Source organism: Sphaerodactylus townsendi, linkage group LG03, assembly GCF_021028975.2.
Source record: "Sphaerodactylus townsendi isolate TG3544 linkage group LG03, MPM_Stown_v2.3, whole genome shotgun sequence".
NCBI classification, from domain to species: Eukaryota; Metazoa; Chordata; class Lepidosauria; order Squamata; family Sphaerodactylidae; genus Sphaerodactylus; species Sphaerodactylus townsendi.
Window position 1 is genome coordinate 92,732,367 of NC_059427.1, and position 16,174 is coordinate 92,748,540.

Sequence of the window (16,174 nt, forward strand, 5' to 3'; positions counted from 1 at the left end):
AAAGCTGGAAGCGCCCGGCCGGTACCGACCAGGCGTGTCCCGGGCCTCCGGCCATCCAGCTGGGAGCCTGGGGACCGCCCTAACCCTAACAGCGCCTGCTCCAGTGAAGCAGGGGGCGGAAGCCTGTCCCCAGGCCACCGGCGATAACGCCGGAAGAACCCGGCGGTTAAACTGAAACCACAGGGAGGGGAAGCGGGCTTGGAAGCCGCTGCCCCAGCTGGCGTTTCCTCAACAAGTGCGCTTCACAGGCGCAGAGAGCTTAGCCGGCGTCCGGGCCAGGCGGACGGTGTGAGGGCTGGCGCAGCTCGCCCTAATGCCACCAGCTGACCTGGGGAAGAGCATTTTGCGGTCCCCAGGCTTAGCCGCCCGTTTATGGCCCGTGCCGAAAGGGCCAGAGTTATCTACATAAAGACACATTCTTGCCTGCCCTGAGCAGAGGACAGGCTCTGTATAATCTTAATATTTTAAATATTTTTAGAATAATGCCTACTTTATCCATAGGTAAATTTCTTTTAACTATTCCCAAACTTAGTCTCTTTTATGTCCTGCTGCCATTATAGATTTCTCATCCAGGGAGAGAATAATATGATAAACTTCAGGCTATACATCCAAAGATCCCAAAATGTGTGCAATATTTTGTTGAAAAAGATTCACATTCATTTTTACTGCTTGCCCCACCCTCCTCACAGCTTTTTTTTGCAGATCTATTCCACTCCAAACAATCTTCTATTCTTGAAACTTAGCACTTGAGACAAGAGGTTGATCCTATGCAGATAGATTTGCAAAGGAACAATGGAATTGAGGTCTTTTTCGCAACTCTGTACATTACCAAAGTGGTGGTACTTAGATTTTAAGCAGCTCTGGCATTTGAGAAAGCACAATATTATAATCCAACCTACTATAGCCGGGTTTTCTTTGAAATGAAAAAGTAATATGCTCCACACACAATAAATGTCATATTACCCACCGCTTCGCATTATTAATCTTCAGAATTTTTATCATGGTTATCGATTATTCTCTTTTCACAGAGATCAATCTGAAGTTGTGCGTTAGGAGGTACCGTAACAGCCTTCACACTAGTGCTTGCTGCTGCACTTTCCAGAACTAGCAAGACAAACCACTGCTAAATGAATCTTTGCTTGCCTGACCAGCTGTGGAACCTGCAGCAAAAAAGGTCCTTATCAGAGCGGGACTCCTCATCCTGGTGCTAAAATCTAATAGTTAAACGATGGCCCCCATGTGGATAATTAAAATAAATACACACAAAGCTACAATGTACAACTTTGCAAAACGATGGGAAACACTCCGCCTGACAGAAAAATCTGCTGTAAAGAAGCTATCCCCATTAAGATCTGCAGAAATTTTAAATGGTGCCTAATTGTTCAGCAGAAGCCACCATGGAGGTTGGTTTGTGTGTGTGTGTGAAGCTGGAACCAGCACTGCAGCAAAGGGAGAGAGCGCAACCAGAGCCAGCAGTTTATTGAGCCTTCTGAATCAAAACTTATAAGAATTAAAACAGCCATTTGATTCTTCTGCTTTTAGAAATCCATTTTTACAGACTTAAGTAAACTGAATAGTCAGCTAAGTTTCAGTGAAATAGGAAATGTACATAAGACTTCTTGACTATAACGTTTCTGATCCTTACTGGGCTAAAACTATATTGGAAGATTAGTATTGCATTGATACTAAAGCTATACTGGAAGATTAATATTTCTAAGAGAATTGATGAACAACCTTTTTTTTTATTAGTGAAGATGACATTTGAATGCTCAAACTTGTCTGAATTTCCTGCAAGTCATTTATTAAAGAGCTTAGCCAGCAATTGCTGAGCACATGATAACAGGTTTTATGGGGAAGCAGACAGAAGCACAAGGGGAGAAAAACAGATGCTTATGACTAAGTATTTGTTCACAAGTTACATTGGTTCATGTATACAGCACAAGTGGGACAGCCAGTATTTATATCACTCTACAATGAAGATCTTTAGGGTCTGCCTATCAGTTTTATTAGTTTAATAAACAAGGAGAGCAAATAATTATTCTTTGACAAGCAAGGTTTTCACTTGGAAACTAATTAACAAAGTTTTTAAAATGCTACTTATTTTGGTCAGGATTCTGAAACTTTGCAAATGCTATTAAATTCTAGTCCTCCATTATTTATTTAAATGTAATGCTTCTTCAATGGGAACAAGCCCCATATCATTTAAATAAATTTCCTTCTTGGCAATTCAAGGTTGGGCACAATGCAGGGAAGAAGATGGATTACCATAAATCAAGCATTTTCAACCATTTCTGAAATTTAATCTGTACATTGTCTGCACATTGTCAATACTAGAGTATTGACCAATTTGTACCTTGCCAAACAAGTTGCTTTTGATGAACTACTGAATGCCAACATTGACTTCTAATATCAGAACAAGATCTTCTCAGAATTATACAGATCATAGAAGTAATTACAAAATAAACAGAAACTGAAATATTTAAACGTAGTCAGACTTTGAGCATGGAAAGCCCTTTGGTCTATTGACTGTAAACTGAGGAATCTAAATGGATTCTGTAAACTTTGGAAAGGTGTATCTACGGCATGCTGCTTTACTTTATAATGGAAGTGATACTAAGATAAGTTTTCAGTCTGCTAAACTGTAGAAAAAAGGGAATGTATATCCTTTGTTTAGGATTGTTGTGTGGGAACATGGGTGAAGCAAAAGTAAAGTTTAGCATTTCATTTCTCCCTATCTATAAAAACTTAACTATAAAAGTTTTCATAACAACATTTTGCCAGACTTGAAAAATGGGAAAAAAACCTTTACATTTTATACAGTATACACATGAACTTGTATTACAGCTATAGACATTACAGCTCAATTCAAAACTGCAATCAAGACTCCTATAAAAAAGGAACACAAAAGATATGTTCATTTTGGTGGCTCCATCAGACAAGTCAAGCAATAACCTTTCAAGATAGCAACCAAACAAGCTGCTTTCTGGTCCCGATGAAAGGGTCCCAAGTGGAGACTTTTCAGTTTGGCCCTCTTCAGTCCAGTAATAATGATACCATGCTCAAAACACAGAAATGAGGGCAAAGACTCCATATAATAAAGCACATGGATAGGCTACTAAAAGTTGCTGTCCTTCCATTGCTAAGGCAGAAATGAAGATTTTGGAAGCTGAAAAACTACACCAGCCAATAATTCCAGCAGCAAGAATTATTCCCATCATGCCCCTGAAAAACAAAATTGAAGCATCAGATATCAGCTTCTGATCTTTGTGCACAACTGCTTCTTTGTTTATCAGATGTTCGGGGTGTGTGTGTGTGAAAAGATTTTCTAGTGATATAGCCAACACTTTTTAATTTACTCAGTTTAATGCAACATGACACCTATTGGATACTGTTCAAACACTATAGCTTTTGGACAAACAGACTGATACCTGGGCCAATACCTGCTATAATTGCTTTTGGCAATACATGAATGATCAGTCTTTATATCATACTTTATATTTTTACTTTTTAAAAGACACACTTTAATGCACATGGAAAACACATTCAAGTTCATATAATTGTTTACTTTTATATAATCACTTTTAAACATTAAGCAGCATTATCATTTACAACCTGGAAACCAGTTTTTTTGCATTTCAATAAACTCATGATTCTGTCTTAGTTCTTATTTAAGAACAAAAGATACAAGCCACATTACCATGTTACAGTGAACCAATGTACATTTAATTTGTGTATTTTACAAAATAAATTGTGACCATAACCACCTCTCTATTAATTATGAGAAAACCAAAATAATGGTTTTTACAAAGTCTTGGAAGCCTTCGTCCTGGTATATTAAAGGGAACTGCATTGAGCAAGTAAAGAGTTTTAACTACTTGGGTATTCATTTTCAATTCAATCTGAAATGGACAACACATTACAAACGTATCTTCTCCTCTGCAAATCAGAGTGCACCAGCAATTAGACACTTTTTCTATACCAAGGGCAGACAATATGTTCCAGTGGCCCTAAGAGTCTTCAGATCCAGATTGTTGTCTCAGGTCTTCTACTGTGCTCCCATTTGGATAAATGGCCCATTAAAATCCCTCAAGAGGATCCAGTCATGCTTCCTCCATAAGCTGCTTAGTCTCTAATTGTAGGCCCTTTCCGCTGCAGCAGTGCGAGGGGGGTGCATCAGGCCTATAATGATACGACACCCCTGGGACCCGTTTACTTGCGGACCTTGCGTCCAGAAGGGGAGGGTTGGCGAAGCGCGGCGCCAGCTTAACTTTCGCTGGAAGCTACACTGTGGCTGACTGCCGCTTACCTCGTCTCCTGGCTTCCAGGATTAAATTAGCAGAGAGGCCAGGGGCCATGTACCTTACAAGGCTGGAGGCGACAGCTCTGGAGTGCATGAGCCAGGAGCGTGTCCCCTGGCCTCTGTGACAAACCAGAAGCCAGGGAGGCGAGGTAAGCGTTCCAGAGATGAGTCGCGGGGAAAATAAAGCGCTTCCAGCCACTGCTGAGACACTGCTTCAAAAAAACCTCGCTGGTGGAGCAAGGTTCGGAAGCAGCGTCTTTGCGCCACTCGGGGGTTGCAAGGCTGGCACTGCTGCAATGCAGCAGCGGTGGCAATCGCGAGGCCCCTCCCAGGGGCCAGCTGTTTTTTAGTGTCCTTAGTGGCTCTTACCACCCGTGCGGAAAGGACCGTAGTCTCTTATTATGCCCTATGTTCTAAAACAGCCTCAATCTTGCTCGAGACACAGATTTGGCTATATGCATGCAAATACTGGCTGCACCTACACTTTCGATGCAAGCTTGGTAGCTTAACCAGCCTGATGCTATCAGACTCACATTCTTCCGAGTTGAGCTTTCACATTATCTCCAAAATAAAGTAACTGGGTTTCTTGTTGGGCTTTTTGGCCAACATGAATGAAACCCATATAGTTAGACTTTTGACACAAAGACTGATATAGAAATTCAGAATTTATCACCTCTTTATTAGAGAGCCACTCTACATATGGGACCTACTGGTACCATTTCTCTACCTAACAGAGTCTTCCCTGCATATTTTTTCCACTTATCCTCGCCTCAGCTAGGATGCATCTTTATGCAGGCCCGTCTGAATATTCTTCCATCTTCTCTATGGGGCAGATTTCTACGAATCCCTCATAATAAAAGAACATGTCCTTGCTCCCAGAGGTTCTACTATCCTGTGAATTGTAGAAGATTCCTCATTGATCCTCACATTCAAAACTGTAATTCTGTCTCTGATAAGGTGAAGACTTATCTCTTCCTGTGCGACTGAAATCCCCACAGGACTGTGGATTTGGCAAAATTTTTGGTGCTGGCCCAGCAGATCCGTTTCCATTTTAATGCCTAATTATCCTCCTTTATTGATTTTATAGTTATTTGTTCATTTTTATTCCTGCACTTTTTTATGGCATATTTATTTACAATAATGTATTGTTTCTCAAAGCTAATAAAGGTTGATGATGATGATATAAATGTTTGTTTTACAAAATAAACTGGGACGAATGCCTGGATATACATGGATTTTTAATCACAGATTGAATTGTACATGCAGTGAAAATAATGAGAATTACTCAATGCACATATCAAGAAAAAACAAATGTACACTGGTGGAAAACGTGTTCACTGTAACTTATGAACAGGACTTCAGAAGCAGGTATATTGTTCTGTTCTCTCTAGTTACTGAGCCTTTATAGCCTTTAGAGCAGAGAGGAATAATTATGTCAAAAAAGGCTGATAAAGCAGGTGTTTCTACAGGCAAGAATTTGCAAGCAGTTAACTAAAAATTTCAGCCAATTAAAATTCCTCCCTTACCCTTCGCCAAACATAAAATTTACTAAAGGAAGCTGCAACCTCCAGAACTCAACCCAGATTAAATAACAGGAAATTCCTGTAATTACAAGGAAGTTAAACAGTTATAACTAAGGAACCATGATCTCTAATGTTTCAATCCTATTTTTTTTTTTTTTTTTGGGAGTAGCGAAAGCGCACCAAAATCCAGAAGCGTGGCCACTGTCGGATGGGGAGTAACACTGACATCCAATTGGAAGGGTGGGTTGGGACATTCTCGGAGATGGTGTCACCATTAGTTGGCTTCCACCCTGGCTTTGGGGATGGGGTTGTTTCTTCAGCCTCCCCAAGCTGCCTGACAGCTCTCTCGAGGCAGCAGTGGCACAGTCTTTGGCTGCCTTGGTTTTTTAATTGGGCTGTAAGCCTGTTTAAGACAAAGACTACAGAAACACGGACCAAACAATTATGTTGGGGAAAAAAATCTATATGTCTTCTATCACAACATCTATATGTCTTCTATCACACATGAAAGTCTTCCAGATTTTTACAATTTTTACATTATACCTTATACACTAAGAAAACTCAGAAATATTCATTTAAATAATTTTGAAATATTAGATATTCAGAATTTGTGAATACAAGCTATTTTTATCCTATGTACTTGTGTATAATCCCCACCAGTTCTCTGTATTAGCTAAAGTGTACAACGTAATAGTATGACATGTTAACATTTTGACGGTAAAATCACTATACTTTCTACTTTGTAAAGGGAAGAAAGGAAAATATTACTGCAAAGCTGGACAGTATGATCATAGGAAGGAGGCAGTAGCCTAGGACACTGGCCACACAACCAAACGAAACCCCTGTCATGCTCATTAAATTCAGGAGACAGAATATTCCTAAGCATCCAATTGCACTAATCCCATATACGTAGCCAAACTGAATTTTGCCCGCCTAGAAGAGAACAAGTACATTTAAGTTCAACACACACTCTTTTACAAGTTTAGAATTACATACTATATCCACACATTGCCTTCAGCTATTTGTAAGGGTGAGAAATAAAAACAAATGTAATTGAGCTTACCATTTTATCCTTGAATTTGTCAGTGGAAGGAATCAGAATGTTTTTTTCATGCCTTTGCATTTCTGTAATAAATCCAAATTCTACCCAAATGTGTACTGTTATTCAAGAGGGTGTTTAAGGAGTGGGCAGAAACAGTACGTGAGCACAGGGACCAAAGCCAACTTTACACAGATTTTTCCAAACAGAAGTTGCTGCCCCAAACACTCTGACAGAGGATTTTATTGGGAGGGAGGGAACACTGTTCACATAAGATTAGAATGTGTGGTTTTATTTAAAAGAAAAGCTTGAATGTCACAGGGACTAAAGACTCTTTGGCCTGAATCCAGAGAACCATAAGACTAGTTCTGCAAGCCCAAAGTGGTTAGGAGCTTATATTTCTCAGGCCGTTTCCGCACGGGCAGAATATGGCGGCCTGGGGACGGCAAAACGCCGATGCGAATCCCCAGGCGCATCGATAGTCACCTAGAAACGCAGCTTTGCATCGCCAGTAGCCATGCATCCTCAGCTGCCAACCCGGCTGAAGCCGGCATTTCCGAGTCGCATTGGGAAAGCGCTTTCCATTTTCCGGAACGTCGGCAGAAGCGCGCGCATTGCGTCGCGAGCGCAGCAGCAGCTTCAAAGAAGCGCCTCACCCTCCCTCCTCCCTGCACTTACCTTGTCCCTGGGCCTCCGTGCGCGTCGCCCGAGGCCTGGGGACCGCATACCCTACCCTGCGGCGCTGGAGCAGAGCGTGCAGGAAGCCGATGTCCTCAGGCCTCGGCGAACGTGCCGAAGGCTCGCTGAGCAGGACATGCCAGCAGTTCCGACCAGGTCCGGCGGCGGTAAAAGCTGTACCGACCCAGGCCGCTACTCAGCCCGGCGGAAACGGCCTCAAAGTGCAGTTCCTCACACTTAGCAATTTTCCTATAAAATAAAAATACGTTTAAAAAATAACTTGTAATATGGCAATGGCATATTTTGCTCAAAAGAAAAAGTGCCAGAATTTCCATGCCTTTAGGTATGCCAAGAATACATTTTTCACCCTGGATACACATCATGCCACATTAACGCAGCACAGTCTTTGGCAGTTTTATCTGAGTATTGATGATACTTGCTAGAAAATTCTCAGTTTACAGCTAGCTGTTCTGTCATCTTAGGTTTTTTAAACTGAGGGGGTTTAAGTGCATGCACATGCTCGCTCATACACCACTGCCACTGCCATCTTACCAGTAATAAGGTTGCACCAAAGGCCAAGCAGAACACCATTGGTCCGGCCAAATCTGTTTCATTCATGATGCTGCCATCTGCTATTTTTAAAGGGTGCAGTACTGTGAGAGTCTTCTGCCAGATATGGTCAAAATTGATACCTAGCTCTAGATCCAAGAAAAAAACAATGTTTTACTAATGTGTCATCTGTGGGAAATGTTAAGAGCTCACTGGAACACTGCATGAATCAGAACATCTAAGTATTCAGTGGACCCAAGTCACCAAAAGACTCCAAACTACTTGCTTAGTTGTGGAGTATAATTATTGCATTTCCCTTCTTGGAGGTCTACTTCACTTAAAAACAGCCTGGTTGAAGTTTATCAATAGAAAGAACATTATGGTCTACAGATGCTGATAAAGAAGCACCATAGCACCTGCTCTTCCACTGCTAAAGACAAATATTTGGATATTCAGCAGTCATTGTTCTTTTATAACTGGCTCAGCTTGTGTTAAATGATCATACAGTTTTCAACAAACATGATTCCAAACCTTCTAGTAATGGTGGCTCATCTTCAAAATTGCTTCCATAGAAAGACTGTGGTGAGGATGGAGTGTAAGTTGGTGATGGCTGAAATATCTGACCAGTGTAAGGCTGTTGTTGCTGCATCATCTCTGGAGGGACATATCCACTTGACTGAGAATAGTCATAGCCACCATACTGTCTGCATAAAGCAAAATCACATTAGTTCCGTGAACACATTACCTTTTCTTACAGGATGCCAATTTTAGAAATGCCCATTGACTTCCCAAATGTTTCTATTCAGGTATAGACCCTTCTGAGATACCACCCATACACAAAATTGCACCTTGCAGACTTTGGAAACACTCTGAGCAGTCACTGAAAAAGACTGCAAGACTATATCCCTACAATGAAGCAAGACAAACTCAGAATGTACGCCACTAAAGTTTACCTGAAATTGGTGGGTATGGGTTTTATTAGAATTATTCAATAATATTGGTCCACTTAAAACTATTTTCATTTTTAAAACATCACTTCTATAATGACCAAAATTCTAAGCTGTTCTCATTCATCTTTTTGAATGGTCATTTACCAGCGAATCTCACAATATATTTAAAGAATACATTCCTATGGTGGTTGTTACGTCCTTCTTCATAAAACAGTTAAAGCAAAAGAACCAACAGCTGTGACAGTTACAATGACCTTATATATATATTATTGCATGTCCCATTACAACTGGTCTTTGAGGTGGAAAGTTGCTAGAATATCCTTTTTTCCTACCTGTAAGCAAACTACACTGGAGGTTTCTGACAGACTACACTAAGGGAAAAGTATATAAACACACACTAACGAGAAAAGCATCCAAAAGAAAGTAATTTTTCTAGACCATTTTGTTTATGACAACTAGTTTTTCCTCAAAACTCAACACAGATTTTATTATACGAATGAAAATGAGAAACACCATACCTAAATGTAAGTATCCAATCTTAGATGAGTAGCAACACACATGTGGACTCTCTGCATACATTCAACTAAAATTCTGCAGTATTGTATTGGACTAATTAGGTAGCTTAGCTCAATATGCATTGGAGTTAAATATAAAATTATTGTATTGTATGTATTTATTTAAAACATCTGTATTTTTTATTTATTTTATTTTTATTTATTTCTTAGTTTTTTATACAGCCCTATCCCCAAGGGGCTCTGGGCAGTTTACAACATAAAATTTAACACTACTAATGAGGAGCAAACAATAAAAACAATTTACATAGGCTCCAACCATTTAAATTATTAAAATAAGTGATAAAATCCCATTTAAAACAGCTGTAATATAGTAGAAATAGAAGAAGTCCAATAAATCTAATATCAAACCCTCCCCTCAGAACAGAAAAAGGGGAGGATGACAGGTCCCAATGATATAGGGTACCGTGATGTAAAAACAGAGCAGAGAAAAGGGGGGGGGGCACCACCTCAGCGGCTGGACCCTCCAGCCTCTTTCCCACTCATGGTTCCACAAGGCGGCGAAGAATTTTTAAAAGTGTGACATTTTTTATATATACAGTAAACAACTAAAACATATACATACAATAAACAACAAAACAGATAACAAACAAGGGCTAATACACTGTACTTTTTACATGAATAATCAATAAGTTGGATCCAGATGCTCTTATGTATGCAAAAGCATCTCCTACTCATAAAAGCGCAGTGTTGCACCATATGTTAAAATACTATAGAATTATGAAACTAAATTTTAAAAATTGCATAACAACTTGTACAACCAGATACATTATCAGATTTTTAAAATCCTGCCTTTCATCTAAGTGGCTCAGGGTGACATTCTCACTTTCCTTATGGTATCCTTACAGTAACCCAATGAATTAGAATCGATTGAGAGACAGTAGACAGCTTATGCTCTTTCAGTAAACGTCACAGTAAAAAGTAGGTTTGAATTCAGGATTTTCCAATCCAAATCCAGGGATAGCCACTATACCAGATTGGCTCAAAATGGGAACAGAATGATCTATTATCACATTTTGGGAGCTTTTGTACATACACATGGAGCAGCATTAGCAATTATTTTTCTTTGCAGTTCTTTGGATTGATACTATAGCTTATAAATATATAGTTGTACTAACAGGGCCTGGCCACGCGTTGCTATAGCAATTGTCCTTCTCATCACAGTCCGCAACCCACACATGCTGGTCCAATGATCCCCAGCATAGCCTTTTCAATTCACATCGTTAAATGGTGGTGTCTTGTTTTTTTAGTATAAGGTAACCCTTTCCATTCCACAATGGAACTGTCCAGAGTGCGAATCCCGCTGTCCATGAGGCTGGTTAACACGCACAGTCCTGGCTTGGGTAAGGCAGAACTGGGGCAAGGAGGCTATCCCAGTCAGGCAGCAGAGGAGGGGTGGTGAGGCGCTCAGATCGAGGCCAGCTCCCTGGGTTCTTAAAAGGCCATGTGCAAAAGAAGCAGAGCCAGTAGTGTTGGTTCGCCCCCACCCCACGGATTTTCTTAGAAGAAAAAGGCAAACTCCAGCTCACTTTTAGTAAAAGAGAGTTGTGGTGAATATGGGTGAGGAAGTGGGTAAGTGGTGACTGGATGTGAGGAAGGGCAGAGTGAGGTGTGTGAGGATGAGCTGGATGTGTATGAGAGTATGTGTGTTGTGTGGTAGCAGTGGGTGAGGCACAGAGAGTGAAAGTTACCTGCGTGTGTGTGGGGGAAACCCACCTGATGTCTCACACGGCAAAGTGTGTATGTGTTTCACCTCCACTCGTATTACCTAACAGTATTACTGATTTACTGTTTTAACTGCTCATCTCTGGCCATCTCTGCACACATTCTAAGGGCATACCAACCCCTCAGGCCACAGACATGCTGCACGAACATTCTAAGGGTGACAGTTAAACACAGCCAGCTTCATGGCCTGGTGCGCCAGGAAAAAGACGTTTTACCTGGCTCAGGTATGGACTTTCAGCGATTTGAAGTTCTGATTACCTGCCCGCAACAGGGAGGGACGTCATGTGAATATTTGGGGGTGATCCATCCAGCCGGTTTGGTGTTAGGGCATCAGTAACAAAAACACTGTTAGTTTTTTATTTATACAGATTTCTAGGAAAAAATGGAATGCACTTGAATGATAAGAAACTGTATATTCCCACACTTAGGTCTAAGAGGCATTATATTATGTTCTAATACATAAGCAAAAGGTAAACGTAGTGTCCTCTATAAGCACCAGGCCGTTACTAAGCCACTGAGTTACACTGTCATAACATTTACTAGGCAGGCTATGTTTACAGGGTGGTTTGCTATTGCTTTCTTCAGTTGTCTATCCTTTACTCCCAGCAAACTGGATACTCATTTTACCAACCTTGGAAGGATGGAAGGTTGTCAGCCTTAAGCAAGCTACCTGAAACTGACTTCTACAGGAATCGAGCTCAGGTTGTGAGCAAATGTTTGACTGTAGTACTGCATCTTACCACTCTGGCCACAGGCCTCCTAATTATTATGAAAACAATAAAATAAATCCAAATTACTTGCTATAAGTTCCTCCTCCATAGTCATACGACTGTGCTTGATCATCAATGCTGTAACTTGTTTGGTAGAAGTCTGTATTCAAGTTGTCGAACCCAGACATTGTACTTCCCTGTAAAAACAAAAGGCAGTTTAACTTAGAATGATTTTGACTAGAATTCTTTCTATTTAAAATATTAAAAAGGTGTATTAACATGCAGATAAAATAGATGAGTCCAACCACTGGTCCATCTATTCCAGTATTATCCATTCTGGTTAGCTATGATTCTCTAGAGTGTCAAGGAAAGGTCTTTTAACAGCCCAGCTACCTGAGCTTCTTTTAACTACAGATGCTAGAAGTTTATATGGGACCTCACCTCCTAAATATTCAGTAGAAGGTTTATCAATAAACACCGCCCCCCCCCCCAAAAAACCCCCTTTACACTATTTTGATATGAATTATTTGGACATCACAGAATATCAGCAGTAGCCTAGAGCTATGGGAGGGTCCTAATATGCTCTCACTGCACTGAGCAGTTTAGCCATTCATTCATTGTCCAGTTGCCCAGTGGATACAGGCCTATCCAGTTCTTAAATCAACTTTACTTCACACGAATGCATGAGCAGAGGGGCAAGGAGTGATTTTGGCAGTTGAACTCACTCCTCATTGGCCAGTTTAAAAGATTTCCCTCCCATTTTTTTCCGCCGCATGGTCCTGGCAACAACGTATCAAACCTGAAAACCAATGCAATGCAATAATGCAATGAAGCACAGGAGATCCTGTAAGGAGGATCTTGTTGGCACAGGGAAATCAAATCAGTTCAGGAAGTCTCTGCTCCCTTCAACCACAGCTTCCCTGTTGAAACAATTGTAGGCATGAAGCCTTCCCTCCTAATAGACACAACGCATATCAGATTTGTCTCTGTGAAGATGCCAGCTATAATGTGGTGGTGATTTTGGCGTTACAACTGTTACAACATTGGAACCTAGCAGGCTTCATGTGGAGGAGGGGTGAAAAAAAAACACAAACCAGAATTTTTAAAGCTAGCAGCACCAAACTTTCAGGGTATCACCTGGAGACTGTCTTTATGACACCCCCCCCCCCAAGTTTGGTGAAGTTTGGTTAATGAGGGCCAAAGTTATGGACCCTCAAAAGGGTAGCCCCCATCTCCTATTAGCTCCCATTGGAAATAATGGGGGATGGGGGCTACATCTAAAGGGTGATTCTTTGATGTGTAAGAAAGTCCAAGGGAGGGGGGATTCCTGAGGCACAGTTAGATCAGTATTATAGTTAAAGTTCTGTAAAAATGTGCTTTGGAATGGACAACATTTCAAAACTAGCATGAGATTCTTAGGTTTTTCTTCTACTTTTTCAGCAGTTTTCAACAGTACCTGCATCATACGGCACCCAAGCCTCGTACTGGCTGGGTAAGTGGAGGTGGGCTTTTTTGGGAGATGGTAGGCTTCCCTTTGGGTTGTGGAATTTTGGGGGGGCAAGTGGAATTGTTTTCCTTCCCTTTTGCTGGGGTTTTAATTTTTCCCCCATTTTTTTCTTTTTTGGACTTTGAGTGTGGAGGGAGGGGGAGTCTTGGGGTTGAGTGTTTTTTGGGGGTGGGAGAGGGCCACTGTCAGAGGTGGTGGTGGTCCCCCCCCCCCGTCAAGCTGCGATCCTTGCCGGCTGGCAGGAAGCGGCATCGGCGGGGGATTCCCTCCCCCCCAACTTTTTAAAAACTGTTGGTATTGTTGGGGGGGGGGTTGCAGGGGGGGTATTGGGGTGGAGTGGTCTTTTGGGGGAGGAGTGTGGCGCCGCAGGCGGGTGGGTGCTGGGTTTGTGTGTTTTGTTTTCCTTCCGGCTTATGCCCCCCCCCCCGCTTTTTGGAGTGATATTATTACCACAAATTGATAGGTTTTCTGAAAAAAGTCTTTAAAATATACAAGGCAAGTTGCTGAAAACTTTCTTTGATTTGTTGGACAACTTGGGTTTGGTTGATCTATGGAGACAGAAAAATAGAAAGTCAAGAGAGAACACCTATTTCTCAGGAAAAATGTAGATCTTTTTCAAAAAATAGATGTGATCGGGGTTTCTAGAGACTTAGCTACAGAGGTATCTAAGGTAGAAATGTTATTAAAGACATTTTCAGGTCTGCATTCAGCAATGCAGCTCTATGTTCAGTTCTGTGTGTTCAGTTCTGGTCGCCAGATCTCAAAAAGGATATCGAAGAGATAGAAAAAGTGCAGAGAAGGGCAACGAGGATGATTGAAGGATTGGAGCACCTTCCCTATGAGGAGAGGCTGCAGCGTTTGGGACTCTTTAGTTTGGAGAGGAGACGTCTGAGGGGGGATATGATTGAAGCCCATATAATTATGCATGGGGTAGAAAATGTTGACAGAGAGACATTTTTCTCTCTTTCTCACAATACTAGAACCAGGAGGCATTCATTGAAAATGCTGGGGGGAAGAATTAGGACTACTAAAAGGAAACACTTCTTCATGCAACGTGTGATTGGTGTTTGGAATATGCTGCCACAGGAGGTGGTGATGGCCACTAACCTGGATAGCTTTAAAAAGGGCTTGGACAGATTTATGGAGGAGAAGTCGATCTATGGCAGGGGTAGGGAACCTGCGGCTCTCCAGATGTTCAGGAACTACAATTCCCATCAGCCTCTATCAGCATGACCAATTGGCCATGCTGGTAGGGGCTGATGGGAATTGTAGTTCCTGAACATCTGGAGAGCCGCAGGTTCCCTACCCCTGATCTATGGCTACCAATCTTGATCCTCTTTGATCTGAGATTGCAAATGCCTTAACAGACCAGGTGCTCGGGAGCAACAACCGCATAATCCTGCATGTGAGATCCCAAAGGCATCTGGTGGGCCACTGCAAGTAGCAGAGAGCTGGACTAGATGGACTCTGGTCTGATCCAGCAGGCTTGTTCTGATGTTCTTATATCTATGTTCTGGTTCACAAATTATAGTCACATATGTGAGTGGGGTGCTACTCTCCCCTAAGTTGTTTACTCTTCCCATACTGTGCATTTTGACTAATCCTCACAGTCAGACCATACCTGTGGATATCCTGATGTACAATTAATAGAACGTCTAATTGGATCTGGTTTAAAGTTCCAACCAAAGGACTTAATTTATTTCTTCCCCCTCCAACAGAGGATTATTGTGTAGTGTCCAGGAGCCCACACAAGTCCAATTACAATGAATGGAAGGAATGCAGTACTGAAGCACCATTGATTTTATTTATTTATTTATTTATTTATTTATTTATTTATTTATTTATTAAACTTTTATACCGCCCCATCCTCTAGGAGTTTCTGTCCCCCACTATATTTTAAATAGTAGGAACCACTGGAACTCCAGTTGTGTATTAGAGATTAATCTTCAAAACAAAACAAAAAAACCCTCCTCCCAGCACCAGGAAAGGATTGCAGGGCTCGCCTCGCGTTCCTCCCCACCCCCCCTCCGCTTTTTTACTTACTGTCACTGCTTGGACTGGAGAGGAATTCGGAAGGGGAAACCTTGCCAGCCTTGCTTGGTGGAGGATCTTCCGAATTCCTCTCCAGTCCAAGCAGTGAAAGAACCAAGAACCACAAGCCAGCGAAGGACGTTTACTTGCCACCCACAAATTATCAAAGAAAATATTTATTTTAACAGCCCTCACATACCAAATTTTTTCAGCTCTCACCTTACAGCTGCCCGAACGCGGTGCCGTCGCGGCAGGGCCCTCCTTCCCAATGCCGATAGCTCTGCAAAGTCATGTGACGGGGGAACGTCACGTGACAAGGGAGAGCCAGGCAAGCCTATCAAAGGCAGCGCTTGGCTAGATCTGCCTGTTTCCGTGGCCTGGAGAGCGGAAGGAGCGTTGTGCGCTCCCTCGCTCAGAAGCTGCCACGTGTCTCGGAGCCGGTTGGCCGAGCCGCCGCAAAAAAAAGAAAAAGAGGAAAGAGCACAAGGGGAGGAGGCCTTGGAGCGCACTCGCTCGCTGAGCTGCGGCGCTGCGCGGTTTAGAGCCGGTTGGCCGAGCCGTGGCGAAAGGACTGGGCGCAGGGGAAGACG

The 16,174-nt window shown here is 42.0% G+C and overlaps 1 protein-coding gene across 3 annotated transcripts; it reads right to left on the minus strand.

Moving 5' to 3' along the window:
* Window positions 1-1,780: 1,780 nt before the first annotated feature.
* On the minus strand, window positions 1,781-15,936 carry YIPF5 (Yip1 domain family member 5). Of its 3 annotated transcripts, none has more exons than XM_048490343.1 (6): window positions 15,804-15,936; window positions 12,134-12,243; window positions 8,621-8,793; window positions 8,093-8,238; window positions 6,563-6,756; window positions 1,781-3,222 (listed from the first exon to the last, which is right to left on the minus strand). In XM_048490343.1, exons 2-6 carry the CDS (start codon window positions 12,232-12,234, stop codon window positions 3,060-3,062), a joined length of 777 nt encoding a protein of 258 aa, XP_048346300.1. In that variant the 5' UTR covers window positions 12,235-12,243; window positions 15,804-15,936; the 3' UTR covers window positions 1,781-3,059. The 3 variants fall into 3 exon arrangements, with proteins under 3 accessions (XP_048346300.1, XP_048346301.1, XP_048346302.1); XM_048490344.1 differs by having other exon boundaries at window positions 15,784-15,901; XM_048490345.1 differs by having other exon boundaries at window positions 15,780-15,837.
* Between the last annotated feature and the right edge of the window lie 238 nt (window positions 15,937-16,174).

Coding starts and splice junctions, on each gene's coding strand:
- YIPF5 (XM_048490343.1), bottom strand. CDS start 12,234: ATGTCTGGGTTCGACAACTTGAATACAGACTTCTACCAAACAAGTTAC. Junction 6,757..8,092: donor TTGGTGCAACCTTATTACTG/GTAAGATGGCAG, acceptor GTTCTCTTCTAG/GCGGGCAAAATTCAGTTTGG. Junction 3,223..6,562: donor TCCTTTCTTCCCTTTACAAA/GTAGAAAGTATA, acceptor TTTGTTTTTCAG/GGGCATGATGGGAATAATTC.